Source organism: Artibeus jamaicensis, unplaced genomic scaffold (assembly GCF_021234435.1).
Source record: "Artibeus jamaicensis isolate MK-2021 breed Jamaican fruit bat unplaced genomic scaffold, CSHL_Jam_final contig_467, whole genome shotgun sequence".
NCBI lineage: Eukaryota > Metazoa > Chordata > Mammalia > Chiroptera > Phyllostomidae > Artibeus > Artibeus jamaicensis.
This window is the reverse complement of record NW_026521845.1, coordinates 2,627,562-2,646,761: the sequence shown is the minus strand read 5'-3', so window position 1 is coordinate 2,646,761 and position 19,200 is coordinate 2,627,562. Positions and strand designations below refer to the sequence as shown.

Here is a 19,200-nt window from a genome sequence, read left to right as displayed (position 1 = left end):
GACATCGCATGCCCTCACACTGTGCCCATTTTGGGGGGGAAAACAGTGCGTTGCGGTTCTCTGACTGCCCGGAGCTCTCTCACTGCCTTTGCACTTCTGTAGGGACCCTGCTGCCCTCTCCTCTGTGGTGCGCCCGCGAGGCCGGCGCAGCCCTGCAGGGGGCACTGTAACACCTCTCTGCGAGAGCCTCTCCAAGCGGGACTACACTCTGCTTGTCATTGGCTGTCCTAACCTTTCTCTTGGTCTCATCCCCTTCATCCACACATTGTCCTTATTTGTCGTCTCTACTGGGACAGGACGCCTGGCACCTAAGGAGGGACCCCAGGGCCTGCGGGGAGGACAGATGGTCAGAGCCAGCTGTGTCCTCAAGTCTTTCTAAGGTACCTGCGTATCCAGCCTACCTGCTCCAAGAAGACTGTTGTGCAAAATCCCCAAAGGGCAGCAGCGTGATCCTGCCCAACCCCTTTCCTTCTGGGAGGGCGTTTCCTAACAGCCAGGTGACCTCACCGAGATGGTGAAATAGGAGACCCCCAGCCTCCATTCCCCCCACCAGGGTCAACAGTAAGACAGCTGCCCCACCACCAAAACAGGCCTGGGAGGGGTCAGGAGCTCACTTAAGAAACTTCAGCAGCACAGTAGAACAAGACACCTGAGAGCGATGCACCACCCAGAAAGGGCAGGAAGACCGCCTCCTCACCCCTCCCCGCAGCCCCAGGTCCCACTCTGCTCAGCACAGGAGGGAACTCCCTCCCCAGCTGGAAGGACTTCTGCCCGCTGGGGAAGGGAGAGGGGTGAGCGACTGGCTCCCGAGCCTTCCAGGGAGGGCACCACGTGGACCTGCTTCCCTCTCACTGTAGCCAGAGACCACGGAGGGGCCAGGAACAGCGGAGGGGGAAGGCTGGCCTGTGCGCCATGCACGCAGTGGGAGCAAACGGGGCTGCTGGGGGCCTGCTCCGCAGGGGACCCCGGCAGTTTCCGCCTCTGGGAAAACCCGTGGCCAGCACACCTGCTGCAGGTGGATGCCCGCAGACCCCACCCTGGGCGTGCCCATCCGCAGGTGCCAGCCACCTGCGCGCCTCCCACCCTCCCCCACCAGAATCCTGCCCAGCTCTCTGCAGCTAAGAGTTTTCCCTTTGAACCTCACAACAGAATTTCAAAGCCAAAATATAGGCGTTCCTATGCGAACAGTGTCCTCATAAACATGGTCAGCGTTCCCAAACCCTGGTGGACTTTTGTGAGAGTGGCAAGCATCGCCCCCACAACATGACAGAGCGAAGAGGAACAAGGGTCTCTGATGCCCAGGGAAGGCAGCGCTGGGACGGGGGGGACAGAGTGGCTGTGGCGGGCAGCCTGCCCCCATCTCCCAGGAAAAGGTGGACGCAGTAACAAGACTGTCCTGAGGCAAAACACAGGAAGAGGAACCGGCGGGAACTGAAAGGAGAAGCAGTCAGAGACTCGGCTGTCCTAACAGTGACAGAACGAGTGGACAGAAAGTTGTTACGGATACAGAAGAGCCAGACGGCAGCGTCCATCATATACACTGGCACTTCCAGAACTCTCCCCCCAGCAACAACACACACGTTCTTCCTGTGCGCATGAACATCCATCATCAAGACAGAGGAGATCATGGCACATAAACGTTTACAAGTAGAAAATAAATCGTGCAGAGTATTTTCCGACTATACTGTCATTACACTAGAAATTGGGGAAAAGGTAACAGGAAAATCTCCAATCTGTTGGAAATTAAACAATATACTCATAAATAATCCACCAAAGAAACTGACACGTACTCTCACTGGAAGAAGAATGAAAATACAACATGTTGAAATTTGTGGGGACAGCTGAAGCAGTCCTCCCTCCTGTCACCAGACGGGGCCGTCTTCCTCCCATCGGGCAGTTCTGCGACCCCAACGGGGACCCTGCAACTCAGTTCTGTCACTGTGCACAGGGTGGCCTCGGACCCCGCAGGCTGAGGGCCAGGTCCTGCAGCTGCTGCCCTGCCCCACTCCCGGGGCCAATCGCAGGTCCAGGTTGTCACCTGTGCCTCCAACTGGCTGAAAATGGGAGGTTCCTACGACCTTGTCTTTGGGCCCTACTGATTTCCTAGAGCACCTCAGCGGATTCGGAAAGACAGTTTTACCTGCCGGATTTCTGGTTCATTATAATAAGCCGGAACTCAGAACAGCGGCGTGAAGAGGTGCGCAGGGCGAGGTGCGGGGGGTGCTCCGCTTTCCCCGAATCCCCACACGCCGTCCTCCAACCCAGTGCTCTGGGAACCCCATCCTTGGAGGTTTTAATGAAGACTTCATTACATAGGCCTGACTGAATCATTGGCCACCAGCTACTGAACTTACTCTCCGGCCCCTCTTCCCTCCCTGGAGGCCGGGGCGGTGGGAATGAAGGTTCCAGCTCCCACCCACAGGTGCGCTCCAAAGGTCACCTTGCTGACACAGACCCAGGTGTGGCGAAGAGGCCTTTTTAGTTCTTTCCTCTTCCCGGCTCTGCCTGTTTCAGGGCCGGAGAACCGCCCAGAACGGCTGCCGTTGCTCGCTCTTCCTCCCCCGTGTTCCTTCCACATTTGGGGGGTATCACTTCCCTCTGTCTGAAGAACCTCTTCTACCTGTTCTATTAAAGCAGGTCTGCCGGCGGCGATCCGTTCTCTTGGGTCTGTCTTCACCTGAGGAGTCTTTGCTCCGCCCCCACCGTCCGGAGGGACGCCTCCCTGGCTGCAGAGTCCCGAGTCAGCACGTTGCTGCTGGCACTTTACCACATCGTCCTGGCCTGCGTAGTCCTTCAGGTGAAAACACTGTCTTCTGAACGGTCGTTTCGCGGCAGGTAAACCTTTTGTGGCTCTCTAGCTGCTTTCAAGACGTTCTTTAGTTTTCTACAGCTTATCATGTTTCTGGGCTGGGATTTCTTTGGGTTCACTCAGCTTACTCGGGACGTTTCTGGCCATCATTATTTTAAGGTTTTGTTTTTTTTTTAAGATTTTAGTTTTACAGAGAAAGAGAGGGTGAGAAACATTGATGTGCAAGAGATACATACATGGACCCCAACTAGGGACCTGGCCCCGCAACCCAGGTACATGCCCTGACCAGGATTGAACCTTGCCCCCTTGGGTGAAGAAAGATGTTCCCCCTTCAGACTCACTGGCAGCCTCGGGGTGCCTGGGGGCTCCAGCAAAACAAACAAACAAAAAAACCAAACGGGAAAAGGGGCGTGTCCCCCACTCTCTCTGCAAGTTCAGTTCCTTTTCTGTCCCTCCAGCCAGCCCGCGGCAGGGCCCTGGAACACCCCACCGAGCTCGCTGCTGCGCTGGGGGCTGTGCTGTGTTGGGGCTTGGAGACCCCCGGGATCCCTTTAAAGGGTGGGCTCGCCACTCAGGTTGGACTTAGGACTCTGGAGCTGCTCCCCAACCTGCAGGCTGGTATCCGCCCTCCCCGCCCTCCGGAGCTGGGCCAGATCTTGCCCAGGCTCATGCGTGTGTTCAGTGAGAACAGAAGGGGGATGCTGATTCCATCTTACCCGGAACCCGAGCCTTCCCTAAAACAAGAGAAAAAATATTATAAAGTGCATGTAGCATGAACCCACAGTTCCGCGGGGAAAGAACTGGGTACTTGTGCCCCCAGATAAGTGCTTAGAGAAAAGGTCTCTAAGTTTACACACCGGACTTAGCACTGGTTTCCTTCAAGAAGGGGCACAGAAGTTTGGGGATGGGGTGCTACCAAAGGGTATTTTCATTTTTTACGCTGTACTTCTTTTGAAATTGTAACCATACACTACTCCTTTTGCAATTTTCAAAGCAATAGGAAGGTATGAGGTAAACAATGGGAAACATTTATAATTCAACTACACACACACACACACATATATATAAAGTATCTTTTCGTAGATGTACCTAACACATCTTGTAAACATTTCTCTCATGACAAACCCATTTAGGAATCACTGTGATCACATAGTTTTTCCAACCATTGATGTACTAATCAGAATTAATTTCCCAAAACACAGAAGTTCCAGCCTGTAATATCAACTACCTTTATTCACATTTTTCCAAGTAACTGCAACATTAGACAGAAGCAAAAAGCAATACACAGGTCTTATAAACTACAAGCTAAAATTCCCACTGCCGAGCTTTGGGACTGCCCATGCTTTGCTCCTTTGGAACGTTCAAGTGCGTGGAACACTCAGAATGAACTTTTAACCTGGGGAGTGCTGCTAATTATTTTTTCAAGTCCAAAAGGAAGCCTCTAAGGTCTTCATTCAGGTGTCCTTCCAAAATGAAAATAAGGACTAAAGGCGCACCTCTTTCCCAGTCAGACCAGCAGGCTTGGACGGAACCAACCTGAGCCCCAAACCTACATGGGGCTCCTGGCTCCGGGTTTGGGATTGAGCATACACTCACGCCGAGCAGCTCCCTATTCCAGCTACTGCACAAACTCCATTCCAAATGCACGCATTTGAAAATGACCTGGTCCCGTTTTTCAGATCACTTTTAAATTATTTCATGATGATAAGGACTGTGGGAGTTAGGCATTCACAATTTGATACCAAATCATCACAGAATTAGGCTTTATAAACATTAGCACCATTTTTAATCTAATCCAATGGAATGTCAAGTTATCCACTACACAATATTTTACCAAAGTAGTCAAGTTTTGATTTCTAACATGTGCTTCACCGCACGCGCTTTTTGCCAAATATACTTCTATTTTCAATATCAAGTACTGTAACATCCATGTTCGAAATTTCTACCCAGGACAATATTACCAATTTACAGGAGGAGGGGAATGTACTACAGATTTTTTTTAACTTGCAAATTGTGCAATACTCTGTTTTGGATATATGATTTCCAATAACTCAGTGGCCATTCTATGCAATTTAGTTAGCTGAGTTTCCTAGCACAGAAATGATAAAACTATTAATATGTGGTAGGCATAAATCAATGCCCACGACAAGATGAGCAATTAAGATAACCTATGCCTTATTATAACTTCAGGAAACTTACAAAATGTTGATATGTGCTTAGAAATTTTATGGGAAGGGTTGGTAGACATATACCCAGAAGTACCAAGTAAGTAAGTTTAAAACTTTTAGGTTTTAAAAATTTAAAAAGAATTTAATTCCTACTTACTTATTCACCTAGGTCCAGTAGTTGCCAATGTCATTCAGTATTCTATTACTTCTCTTAATAAAAGTAACACAGAAACACGTGTGTGGAAACTGTTTTAATTAAAACCTTAAAACCAAAATTTTAAAAAGAGAGTCTGTGTAGCAATGATTTTATTCCATATTTTAAACATCACTGGGTTCTCAAGCAGTTTGACATTTGTTTCACATGAAAGGTAATTTTAAACTATCCTGCTGTCTTGCAAGTTGTCCCAAGAATTAGAAACACGATGACAACCACATTCCTTTCTAGTCCGTCAAATTGTTACAACTGGAAGTATTTCATAGGCTCAAAAGTTAACCTGCACCCCTACAGGGGAAAAAAAAAAAAAGAAACCCTAACCTAATGACTTAAGTAAGACATTGGAAGGGGAGTCACAATTCATTCATGATGTATTCGTCCTTCATGCACATTAAAAGTACTTTAAAAACCTTGCTCCATTGTCCTCTATTTAAAAAGGGCAAACATGGCCAATATTGCCTCCTAGGTTTTTCCAGATCTCCCCCTGGAGTTTTCACTAGGAAGCTCTCTAAATACAAGTCTGTTTTCTAAAGGAGAGAGAGGCTGGCTTGTTCCCAGCCTAGAGCAAGCTGGGTTTCTAAGGCAGTCTGTCCACGGGGGGCTGCGCGACCCGCTGGGGTTCCCTTCCCTTCCCTAAGATTGTCAGGTGCGACATGAAGGCCTGAACAGCGGCTGAACCCCAACACGCAGCAAGTGGTTTAAAAGGACAGTGCACCGTGCAATCACCACATTAACTTGACCTCTAAGAGACCTGCAGTGTTTGAGGACTTTAATAACAACAGCAAAAGTCACCAGAATTAACTCACCTCAAAATGATGCAAAATATTTTTTTAAAGTCTTTTTTTCTTAAAAAGCTCATGATTCTTCAGTATGGTTTTTCACAGCTTACTACAGTTGTAAGTTGACGTTACGTGAAGATTTTATGTGGACTAAAACATAGTTGTGTTCTAAAAAGGGATCATAATACTTCGGGGAGCCAAAGTACAAATATCAAGGAAACGCTCACACTCACACCAAACACCAAACTTTCACTCCCACACCCCCAGGTGCTAAGTCGGCAGGCAAAGTACCCTTCTGCCCTCTTACAAAGACTCTAGCACTCACCCGTCCTGTAAAGTCCGTCTCCACTGGATGGAAACCAGAGGTTCTTCAAATCACTTCTCTGTCCCCAAAGCAAATGTATTTACTACAGAGAAAGGGCACATCATTCACACATACACACCCTTACATTTGGACCTACATACATCCGTCCTCACGTGAACTTCCACACAAGACCTACTAGCTAGGAATGCATTTCCACCAAAAGGGAGTATGTACATTATCGAGGCTGTTATTAGTGAGTTCCGGGGAGGAAAGAGTGGAGGAGGCAGGGCGGGCCACATCTCTGAGGGACTCCCGACTGTCCTGCCTCCCGAGAGCAAGCTGGACCACTGCAGTTTCATTCAATAAAAGTTTAGAGAAGTTCTCAGTGTCGCTGTAACAGAAGAGACCAACAAAAGCCCACGTGGCTGAGTGCCAGCGGCCAGCAACCCACTCCTCCTTATGTGCTCTAAAAACAATTAAAAAGTGGCACAGCCACCTTTGATTCAAAAGAAACTTCAGTCCTGCTCTAGACACACTGCACTGGAATGCACTTGAACTAGTAAACTATTAAATAATAAGTGCCTAGAATCTAGATGATGATTTAAAGAGAAAAGATAACCCTCACCCGGCCCAGATAATTCTTAAATATCGCAGTCTGTGTGAAGTGCTGAACTGAATACAACTAAGTTTAATTGCTCAGAAACTCCCGAAGTTCTAGTTCCACTGCGCAGGTGATCACCGTGAGTGCCGAAACACACATTGGATGTGACGTTCTCCCACAAAGCTACTCGGAAGGCAGATGAGTCCTATGCTGATGTTGGAATGAACTTGCCTGCTCCGTGATCCGGACAGTTACTCAGGGCAGGACAAAACTGGCTCTGCCTAAACTTACGGAAAAAATACTGAGTGTTAAGCATCTATAGCCATTTAAAGGCATTCGGTGTCAGTACCTTAAAAGATTGAGATGCTCTGAAACAAAACCCTTACAAGAATATCAAAGATTATGGGAATTATCATCATAAATATCCAAATGTCTATGGCTTCAACTTCACCCGACTGCAGAGGTCGGGGATCAGAGTTCCTCAAAAGAAAAAAATCTTTCGGCAATTCCCTAAGAATCTTGCATACTCCACTGGTCCCTTAAACCTGGTTCCTTCTGATGCTTTTGTTTTGCCTGGTTGTGTTTGCTCTTTCTTTTATTTACACTGCTGAAAGGCGCCCGCTCCCCTCAGGCGCGGGCCGAGTAGCACCTCATGTACTCCGTCACCCACGGGTCCTCCGAGGAGGACGGCCTCAGCCTCCTGCTCTTCTCCACCTCCACGGAGTGAGCTCGCTGCCTCTGAGCGAGCAGTTTCCTTTTTTCCACCTGCCTTCTGTTCTTGGCCCGTAATGCTGATTCATGAATCTAAGGAGAGTCCAGAAATAGAAGCATAATAAAGGAGAGTCCAGAAATAGAAGTATAATGACCCGAGTGGCTTTTGAACGGATGTGCAAGAATATTTGCAATGACGCCACCCCGGGCCACCTGAGGCAGGGCAGCGGCAAGCCCAGCCCCTTGGTGTGCAGCTCTGCTCACCAAGGCTTCTCCTGAACGGCCATTGCCCTGGAGGCTGTGGGGCAACCACTGTCAGCAACAGAGACACCAAGCAACCGAAAACGTGCACGGGACTAAACTCAGGTACAAATGCTAAGCAACGAATCTGCATGGCTCTCTAGAAACTGGCTCTGGAAAATCATGGGATCTGCTTAGCATTAAGCGTGGCTAAGTAGTCCATTAAAGGACTTGAAATGTTTTACAGCAAAATAGTTAAAAAAAAAAATACACCCTCAAGGGACTTTATCACGTGAGACATTTCATACTGCAGATATAAACCCGGTTAAATGTAACCCTGCCCACTTGTTTGCTAAACCACGGCTTTGTTATCTGAGGCATCGCTTCCAACACCATCTGCCACTGGGGGTCAGAAGGCTGTTCAGGGAGAGTGTGGCTAGGGAGTCCAATCAGAATTCACACAGTCTGCACCTTCTCTTTGTTCCTTTCCTTCATTCTTTGCTTTGGGCAGTGGTCACAGTAGAACCACTAACACACGCAACTGTTGGTGGCCGTACATGTGAGGACGCCCCAGCCTGACCTGTTCTCGGGACACCAGACAGGGTCAAGCCAGGCCCCAGTCAGAGGGGAGCCGAGGCCCCTGGAGTGGAGGGAGGCGTCTTCCAGTGTGTCTGGGCTGGGGAACAGCCTTGTTTGAACACCCTCGTTCGAATTTAGTCCCAGGGGCAAAGGGGGTCTTTGGCAGAAGGCAAGAGCTACGGGGGTAGCAACCTAACAGGCAAACCAATGACAAAGAAGCCCAGGAAACACCAGCTGGCAAAGCCCCAGGGACTGGAAACCTCTCCAGACGCCCAAGGCAAATCTGGGCGAGCAGCCCCAGCCCTGGCTGTGCCCCCCTTGGCACCTCCTGGCACCCCCGGAACTCGAGAACCCAGACTCCAACCACTCCTTCCTCCAGGTTCTCGTGAATTCCTGGCAAAACCCCCTGGTCTCCAGGCAGCCAACCTCCAGAATCCTGCCATTTGCCAATCAGATGCCCAGTTCTGGACTTTCCTTGGCCCACTGCACCACGCCCTACAGCATCTCTGTGACCACAGGGTGGGAGAGCCAAGGCCAGGCCCGTGGCCGAGACCACCCCCCCGAGTAGCAGCAGAGAGGGCGGTGCACACGCACGTACCTCGTGCACCGGGGCCGAAGCGCAGACGTTGTGCGTCTTCTGGCTTCCGGTGTCCGTCTGCCGCTCTCCCCACCCGTAAAGAGCGAACGGATGCTTCTTTTCTCTTATTTTACTTGATGATCTCTGAGGGCTTTTCACCGCCTTCCTCGTTCCTCTAGCAAACAAGGCACTGGGCTGCTGTCGAGGCTTCGGGCCGCTGGGTAATCTGTCAGTCTCTGTTGTCCTGACCTCTCGTTCTGGTTTTTCATTTACATCTTTGACTGGCGATGCTTTTTTTTTAAAAAAGGAGACAAAACAAGATGAAAATGCTTTAAAAATCAGGTTTATACAGAATCCCCTTAAATATTTCAGTTGAAAAATACATTATGCTGGGCTCAGGGACATTTCACACAGTTCAATTCACAGGTTTCCCTTCAGGCAGAAATGCAGGAATATGTCAGCCTGATAATTTTCAAACAGTCTATCCCATTTTTTAAAAAAGATTTTATTTATTTTTAGAGAGAAGGGGGAAGGAAAGGAGAAAGAGAGGGAAACATCAGTGTGTGGCTGCCTCTTGCACACCCCCTACTGGGGACTTGGCCCCCAACCCAGGCACATGCCCTGACTGGGAATCGATCCAGTCACCCTTCGGTTCACAGGCTGGCACTCCATCCTCTGAGCCACACTATCCAGGACAGTCTATCCCATTTTTAAATTAAAAACAAATACGGCAAGGCTAAACCAAGCCTATTTAAAAGCTCATATTCTGAGATTAAATATTAAAAGTAAGAGAGCACTGCGGCCTCATGGCTTTCTCCAAACTCCCAGGAGCAACCGCGATCCGTTCTCAGAAGGTCTGGCTGCAGGGAAGACCTGGATTTTGCGGTAATCACCCAGCGGCTACACAGGGAGACTCTGTAAGTTACTCAACTCGAGTTCCAGGATTCCATCACTGCCCGATGTTCCACAACTAGGGAAGGTGCTCTGTATGGCTCTTACATGCTCCTTGCAAGAGCTAGCTGGTGACCTCAATTTGAAGGCACGCCCCCACCCCATCACAATAGGGTGTGGTTTCCATAGTTACTCACCTGGTGCACAGCTTTGTATCCCCAGCCTGACCAGCCAGAGAGAGAGCTGGTGGGGTAAGGCGGCTTCCCCTCCACTTGCAACAGAAACGAGCACCGTCTACACACCATCCTCAATCCACAGGCAGAGCTGGGAAGCCCGGTGGGGGATGGGGCGCCCCCCCCCCCCGGGGTGAACACTCCCAAACATAACCATTTCCCTTCACTGCCTTTTATGATTGTGCCATTCGTGATCGTTTATAAACCCTTTATTTTTTCTAAAGGTTATGTTCTGTCGTGTGAACCCTCTGTGAGCCTTTGTTTCATGTCAGCCCAGACGTACCCTCGCAGCGGGGGCTCCGTACCGCTCCTCCCAGCTCTCGGTCTTGAGAACGCCCATCACCTCTGATGCTCCGGAGTCCGGGTCTAGTGATGACTTCACAGATTGCTATGCCAAACTCTCTTCACTTTTTAAAGAGACTTTAATTCCTGACTACTTTTTTGTCACAATTCTTTTCTTGCTGAGGTCCACGTCCCCTTCAAAGGACAGCGAGCCCCTGCACAGCCCACCCAGACACCGGGGGACGGATGTGTCGCCGGCAATGGCCTTGACTCCACCACCCCACTTCATTTACTACTAAATCTTTTAAGTCAGAGACAATGCACACCCGACGCTGGGGTTTAATGCTCTGCACCGCTGTGCCCAGCACCTCAGACCCAGCACCTGAGCTGCTGCGGATAACACAGGATGGCAACCTTCCGCTCTATCACACGTTCACAGCTCAAACGTTTCTCTGAGTGATGTGTCCACACAGTCTCCTCTCCCCTTGATCTAGGAGGTGGGAGAAGAAGCCCACTGGGGCCAAGACAAAGGGAAAGAGAAGGGGGCCAAGACTCGTGCAGCTGTAGTCCCGAGAAAGACAGAAAACGGCCCCAGTCATTCTCACAGGCTCATCGTCCGCCCATCTCTTCCTGTCCCGTCCCATCTAACCATGTCTTCCAGCCAAGCCTGCCTGCAGAAGGTAATAGAGATCGGTCCAAAGGACAGGCTGGAGCCAGCCAGAACAGAGGGATGGGAACCCCAGGAAGAGGGAACGGCTGTCCAAAGGCATGGGGAGAAGAACAAAGAGAAATAGCTCAGAACGACAGGTACAGAGTCCCTGGATGAAGGCAGGCAGCAGGTAGCAAGGGGGAGAGAAGACGCTCTCTTTCAGATTTTGCTGCACCCTGGAATTGAAGGACCACTGAAGAATTTTGAGCTGAAAAATGAAATGGCCCTATTTCCACTTGAGGAATGAGGCCTCTAGCTGTGAATGTGAAGGACGGTAGGGGCAGAAGGGCCTGCTGGGAAAAACCGGCAGAGCCAAGTGAGTCATCAACAGGATGGCAGGTTGGGGAGGCAGGAAACGACCAGAACAGGGCTCAACATACCTGGCCGGTGCTCAGACTCACCCGGGCGCTGAGAACCACACACTGATCAGACCAGCGGGCAGCTGGTACCAAGGATGCTTTCTAAGAAGGACCCTCTGGAGCAGAGAGCCCACAGCGCTGGGTTAGCCTCACAGGTAAATGGAGAGCGGACATGAGGTGGGCGCTGGGAGGCAAAGGGGAGGCCTCGGCTCCCACAGGTGTTTAGAGCGGACGGTCGTGCCATCCTCTGACGGACGGCTCCCCAAAGGTTGAGAAAGCGGTGCCTGGCACCTCGGTGTGGATGCTCTTGGAAGAACAAAAGAGGCAGCAGCTGGACCTTTCATCAGGGGCTCGGGAAAACCAGTGGGGTTGAGAAGGTTGTGAGTGAGCAGATGGGAGCTGTGAATGCGGTCCCCTGGAAGAAACTCGGAGTCAGAGGAGAGAGGAGCAAGTCAGACCCTGGGGACGCCACTGTTCACGGAGCAGGCAGGCAGAGGAAGAAGGCCCCAAGGGGGAGACAGAGAAAGAGGAGCTCAGGACCTGGAAAAACTACCCCGCACAGAAGCTGAGGAAAGAGCTTCAGCAAAGGAGAGAGCCGCTAACTGTGCCAAAAGTCAACAAGAAGTCAGCAGGATGAGGACCAAGACAGGCTCAGCACCGGGCAGCCAGGTCGTCTCGTGCGTGACAGACGGGAGTGCGAGGCAGGGGACAGACCACGGCGGGCTGCAAAGTGAGTAGAATGGAGACCACCGTTCTGGTAGCAGTGGGCTCCTGGGCCAACCCCTCCATCACGGATAACTACAAAGGGTGACGTTAACAACTAACAGTATCCACCAAACACAGGAAACTAAAGTCTTCTCTGGGGACCAGAGGCCTGAACTTGTCCCTACAAACTACTTGTCACACACTGTTATGAGTGTGCTGTGCGGGGTGGCCAGTGCACAGGGAGGAAAGACGGCAGGGAAGACCGGCAGGAGCAAAAGACTAGGGATGATGGAAAGGTGACTACCATTCACAGACTGTAACATAACTGTGTTTATCCCCCTGGATTTAAAGAAAAAACACACATTCCAAAGTGTCTGCATCAGCAGGAGACAAAAGATGGAAAGGACTGACGGGACCGAACTTACTGCTGTAACATTAATATTTATAAAACCATGGAAATAGAGCCTGGTACAAGATAAGTGTATCTAAGTCTACGTTTCAAAACCTTATTTACAAAAAATAAAGTTTCAAATAAAGACATTTTCAGACAAACGAAGACTGTTCACCACCTTTATGGTAGAAGATTAAATAAAACCCCCCTTCTCAGTAACGATCATTCCAACAAAAGTAGATTTCATCTAGAACTGTGCTGTCCCGTTTAAAAGCTCCTAACCCCACGTGGCTGTTAAATACAAGTTTAAATCGATTAAAAGTAAAGAGTCAGTTTCTCATTCCACCAGTCAGAGTTCAAGTGCTCCGTGAGCACATGTGGGCGGGGCCGCCCTGTACGGTGGTGCACAGGGCACGTCCATCAGCACGCAAAGTTTTACTGAACAGTTGGATTTATTTTAAGTATTTGAACAACACAATGAACACTTCTGATCCATTGGATATGTGTATGTGTCAATCTCTCCAAACATAAACACCTACAAAAGTTTGCATACCCAATACCATAAAGCACATCTTAGCGCATTTACAGAACTGAAATCATGTAGAATGTATTCTCTACCTTTAGTGTAAAACAGACAATACGGCTGCACAGAGATGTGAACGCCCTCAATGCCAGAGTTGCATGCTTCCAAACAACCAAAATGGTGCAGCCCACCATTTTTTAAAATTAAAAAGAGCTGTGATGATGGAGGGCATTTCTTTCTCAATCCTGATCTTATCAGCATAAATATTAAACTTTATTAATTTGGGGGGGAATATTTTTAAAATCATAATGAAAATTAGAAAGTGTGTTTAAGGGAGTAATAATACTATATAACAAACCTCGTATGGAACAGCAAAAGCAGTAACCAGAGGGAAATTCGTGGCTGGAAATCAGGACAGGATGGGGCAAAAGTAGGTTCGCTGTTGGGAGTATGCAAAAGAGTTTATCCTGCCTGGCTGGTGTAGCTCAGTGGATTGAGCTCGGGCCTGCAAACCAAAGGATTGCGGTTCGATTCCCAGTCAGAGCACATGCCTGGGTTGCAGACCAGTTCCCTGTGGGCTATTTCCCAGCAGAGGAAGTACTAGAAGCAACCATACATTGATGTTTCTCTCCCTCTCTCCTTCCCCTCTAAAGATAAATAAATAAAATCTTTAATATATATGTGTATATATATATTTTTTTAAAAAAAGAGTTTATCCTGTATTATTATCTATTAACTATTGTATTATTTTCCATATGAACAACTGCAATCCGACTTTTCCCCACCCTGTATGTATCAACAAAGAAAGGCAGGGCAAATGATGAGATTCCACCTTCAAAAGTCAGAAAAATAAGCCCAAAGAAAATCACAGTCAGGGGAAAAAAGATCATGAGTCAATGAAAACACATAATAAACAAAGGAGACCAAACACGAGCCTTGATTGGCCCGATAAAAGCCACAGGCACAAGTCCGCAGCTGAGCAGGGCCACCGCGGCCGGGCAGTGCAGATGCCACTCATTCCCGGGGCCGCCGGAGTCAGCATGTAACACACACGCAATGAAGAAAACCCACGCAGCCGTAGCCAAGAGTCGGCTGGGCAAAAGGCTGATAGAATTCATATGCCTCTGGTGCTGCTGACCAGGAGAGAAGGAAGTACAAAATAAAAAGTGAAAAGAGAACAAGCGGGGAATTCAGGTTAAATGTGCACTCACATATGCGTGTAGTCCCTTCCTCCCAAAACCTCACCAGAGTGAAGGCAACAGGTATGAACCCACAAGAACTAGGAAGGCGATGACCTCAGACCGATGGTGTCAGTAAAACCCTGGAAGATGGAGTGTAGCTGGAGAGGCACAAGTGGCCTGGTGGCAGCACGCCCCCTACCTCCCTGCAGGAGAAGGGCCCACAGGACAAGAGCTGACCCCCAGACAGAACGGGCACCTGAGGCGGCAGACTCCCCAGCAGGCTAGGGTGCTGGCTTGCCCTTTCCATAGGTCCAGCATCCATCGGCGCCCTGCCCAGATGCTCTGACAACATCATAGAAACACGCCCACGTTGAGAATTGGGGCCGATGCTTCTTCCCCTTGAACCCAGGGTCAAAGAGGTGTTACGTGCAGTCCTAAGCTGTAAAGAACAATACAGCACCTGCCCAGCTCTCTCTCAGGGTCACTTTTTCTTGGAGGCCAGCCAGCATGTTAGGAGGAAGGCCAGGCACAAGAAGATGTCACACGCCATGTGTCCTAGCAGATAGCCACCAACCCTAGAGCCTCCCAGCTGAGGTCACAGACAGCACGGGGCAGAGACAAGGCACACCCTCGCACCTCCAGATTTTGAGAGACAATTGCTTCCCACCTAGAATTCCCTGCCCAGCCACAGACTCACTGAATTGGGCGGGTAGAATAAAGCTATCTTTTCACACAGCTATCTTTCTTTATCTCAGAAAATTAACCTCTCACACACCCTTTCTCGGGAAGCGACTGATGATAAGCCCCACCAGGAGGCGGTAAACAGAGAGAGATGATGTGACATCCACACAACAGAGGCTCCTACCCAAGAAAGAAGCCACGGAGTCCCAGGGCGGTGGCCAAGGGCCCTCCCAAGATTCAACCATGCAGCAGCCGCTAAGAACAGCCGCCAGGCCAAAAGAAGTAGGTCAGAGGCCCTGGGAGAGATGTCTTCAGATGTCCAGAGTGATAGTGAACCTGATGTGCGGGTTGGATTGTGAAATAAAGAAAAGGGAATCGCAGCAAACAAGGTAGGTGGGACAGGTTTGAGCACAGGTGCAATACTGCAGACGCCACCTGTGGAGCTAACACACTCCCCCGTGCCTATCCTGCACCCCAGAGGGTGTGGCATGGGTGTGCATGGGTGTGCATGGGTTAGGGCAGAGGATAAAAAAGAGAGAGCCAACAGGTCATGTTAAAAACTTTAAATGTCAAGACCTGTCGATGACAGCAATGTTACCTTGAAAGATAGAAATAAACACCAAAGGGAAAACCAGAGGCACAGGAAGTGGTACCCAAGGAATGACTACTGGTATGTGTGTTTGGTAGGGACCTGCTCTATCTTTGTAATGAGCCAGATAGAACTATACGATTTGGCACTGGCTAGATAGCTCGGCTGGTTGGTTAGAGCAGTGGTTCCCCAACCCCTAGGCCCAGGACCATGGCTTGTTAGGAACTGAGCTCTGCCTCCCATCCTCCCCTCCCCACCAGCTGATGAAACCAGTCACTGGTGCCAAAAAGGTCAGGGATCACTGGGTTAGAGCATCATCCAGAAACTTGAGGTTGCACAGACAAGAATCAACCAATGGACGCATAAATAAGTGGAACAACAAATTGATGTTTCTCTCTCTCTCCCCTGCTCCCTTCCTCTCTCTAAAACAAACCATAATCAATAAATAAAAATTAAAAAAAGAACTATATGATTCTATGTGTCTATATGGCTTCAGTAAAAATAAGAACTAAATGTTTACATTTTATAAAAACTCAAGAGTGCTCATCATTCTAGTGTATAAAGCCACCCACTTAAAATCAAGGGTTTTCAATCGCACCAGACACAGGCATCAGGAGAGGCTGAGACAGGCAGGACCAAAGCAAAAGACCCTGCGCATGGCAGTCCTGAGAGCAGAAATCGTCCCACCTTCTCCCTGATGCTTAAACCAGAGATATTAGGGAAAAAGAAATAACTGACCTTAGCCATTGGCAGGATTCAGTCTCTAAGGAAACCATACTAATCATGAACTCAGGCAACAACACAGTCACCATCCAAATGACAATGATGTCTAAAAATTGTGCTTTTATACTCAGGAACATAACTGACAGTTTGAGAGATCAGCGCCCACGGGAATAAAGTGTCCCCTACCCCTTCCGTTAGCCAAATTTCCAGCACTGATCGCTGAAGCTAGTCGTTATCTACCTTCTGTAACAGGGAGTCAGGAGTCTGTGGGGGTTCACGGGTAACACGAGGATGGCGAGGCAACTCGGCCACATGCACCGAGGGCAGTAATAACAACAGCAAAGTAGCCCAGCTCAGGGACGAATTTCCTCCCCTCCTCAGCCTCCCTGTGGAGCCTGACTTGATTACCACTTACAGTCTAGTAAATAAACAAAAAGTCACATCGTTTATCCTGCGCTTCCACATCTTCATCTATCAAATCGAGATAAAAATCATGGTTCTACCTCTTAGAATTGTTTTGAATCTTGACTGAGAAAATTCATATTCTAAGATCAGTGGGCATGTAACATGCTCTCAGTAAATTTAGTTATTTTTCTCACTAGAGCCTCTTTATAAAATCGAGTGACCCTCTCTGGTGGTGCCTGGCCAACGTTGGAGGGTGGCAGGAAGGAGGCACTGGTAACTGCGTCCGAGGCTTTCAATTTGGCCCCCTGCACCAGCGAGCATCCACCCGGCCTCACATGCTGAGAGCCCCCAACTCTGCCACCCTCTGCGCGGGAAAGGAGGTGCAGCGTCAGCGCTGAAACGGCACGCGCGCAGCATCCAAGAGCCGAATTCCCAGCCACGGCTCCCTCGGCACGCGGCGGCAGCCGGAGGATGCGCACCTTCGGTGAGTGGGTGCGCACGAAGCGGAGGGGACCCAGCACCGGCGAGGCACATGCTCCCACCCACCCGGAGTTACGCAACGGTCTGCGTAAACAAATGCAAAATGCTCTCAGGGACAGCGCGGCTGGGCCCAGGAGTTCACACAGAAAACAACAGCCCCATTCACAAGACAGAAAGCTTAGCTCGGTGGTTCTTAACCTCTTGGGGTCACCTTTGAGAATCTGATGAAAGCTGGGCTCCTCATTAAAAAGTGGGCGCTTAGGAATAAACAGATGGGGTTCACTGGCTCCCTAAGGCCACCTCGGCCCTCGCGTGAAGACCCGGACCTCGCCAAGGGCACTTCAATTGAGTTCGCGGCCGGCTCAAGTCACCTGATTAGGGAAATAAAGGAGGGGGGCGGGTAACGTTGGCGGGTTGACATCTTCCTTATTTTGTCGGGGGGCGGGGGGGGGGAGGGGAGATTCTCTATTCAAAAAAAAAAAAGAAAAGCAGAGCGCTGCAAGAAACGGACAGAGCGGCGCAGTTCAGAGGCCAAGAGCGCATCCAGGCCTGCGAGCACCCCCTCCCGAGCCCGGTACCTGGCGCAGACGTGGCCTCCGCGTCCCGGGCCTCCGCGTCTCGGACCTCGGCGTCCCGGGCCTCCGCGTCTCCGGCCTCCGCGTCCCCGGCCTTCGCGGCCTCGGCGGCCGGCCCCTCCCGCGCCGCGGCCTCAGCGAGCGGTGGCGGCGAGGCCCGGGCGCACTGGGGCGTGGGGCTCCCGGCGCCCGACGACGCCGAGTCGTCCGAGTTGCCGGCCGGGCCCCAGTCGTCCCAGAGCCAGGGCGCGTGCGCCTGCTCCAGCAGCCGGCGGCCCAGGCGGTAGTGCAGCAGCTCGCGGTAGCACGCCGCGTACTCGTCCCAGCGCGGCTCCCGGTACCGCTTCATGTACTCGCTCTTCACCCCGCTGCCCGGGGACATGGTGCCGCCCGCCGGCCCCAGTGCCCGCCACTCGGCGCCGCCGCCGCCACCTACGGGACGGGGACACGACACAGAGGCCCGCCTCGCCCCTCCGACCGCCGGGCCCGCCGCGACATTTAAACCGGGGCCCCGCCCGGGCGAGGCAGGCGGGGGCGGAGCGCAGGGAGGGGGCGGGGCGAGGGGCGGAGGGGGCGGGGCGGGGCGCGGAGGGCGGGGCGAGGCGCCGGGAGGGGCGGGGCGGAGCGGCGCGGGAGGGGCCGGGGAGCGGGCAGCCAGTCTCGGGGAAGGGCGGGGCCCCGGGGCCCAGTCCGCGAGGCGTCTCACCCAGCGACCCGGCCCGGAGATCCTGGGCGGTGTGCTAGGCGGGCAGTTTGGAGGAGAAGGGCGAACCCCTGGGCTGCGGGGAGGGGGCTCATCTCGATGGCGGCTCCGGAGCTTGGAAGTCAGAAGCTGCGGGCCGGGCCACAAGGCCGCGGGAGGCCGGGAACGAGCGGATAGAGGGAGGCCGAGGAGCCCTGGGATGCGGGAGCGGGGTCGGAACGGGGAATGGAGTGGTCTCCGAGTCCTCTGAGCGGCCTCCGGGGAGGGGCTTACCTCCTTCCTACCGCGCGGGCCGGTCCTCTGCGCGCCTGGCGCTGCAGCCCGGGGCGGCCTGCTGTCCCCCGCGCTTTCCGCCTGAGCAAGATGTCGCAGCCGGCGCAGCGGCCCGCGTTCCTGCGGCAGCCCGCTGGCGAAGACGCCGCCTCAATTCCCGGAGCAGACGCCTCCCCCGCGCGCTCCCGGGCCCGGCGCAGTGGGGGCGGCTGCTTCAGTGCTGAGCGCGGGGCGGGAGGATGCGGGCGGGTGGGCCAGCCCCAGGGACCAGGCCCAGGTCACCGTGCGCCCGTGCGAGGCGCCAACGCCCCCACGTCCATCAGGCGCTGTCCTAGGCACCCGCCACTGCAGGAGGCGTTACTTAGGGTCCGGGGTTGATACCCGGTGCACTGAACCGGCTAGTGACACTGCGTCCCCTTCCAGACACATCCGCGCTGGTCGACTTTCCCAGAAACAACCCTACGTCCACACGTTGCCTCTTGCTTCCTTCCTTTCTGTTCACACCTGTTACTCTG

General features: G+C 51.7%; 1 protein-coding gene across 1 annotated transcript; it reads right to left on the bottom strand.

The window, feature by feature from the left end:
• Positions 1-4,042: 4,042 nt before the first annotated feature.
• On the bottom strand, positions 4,043-18,856 carry CCSAP (centriole, cilia and spindle associated protein). Its single transcript, XM_037144110.2, has 4 exons — positions 18,686-18,856; positions 17,713-18,141; positions 9,004-9,272; positions 4,043-7,679 (listed from the first exon to the last, which is right to left on the bottom strand). Exons 2-4 carry the CDS (start codon positions 18,089-18,091, stop codon positions 7,503-7,505), a joined length of 825 nt encoding a protein of 274 aa, XP_037000005.2. The 5' UTR covers positions 18,092-18,141; positions 18,686-18,856; the 3' UTR covers positions 4,043-7,502.
• Positions 18,857-19,200: the final 344 nt, after the last annotated feature.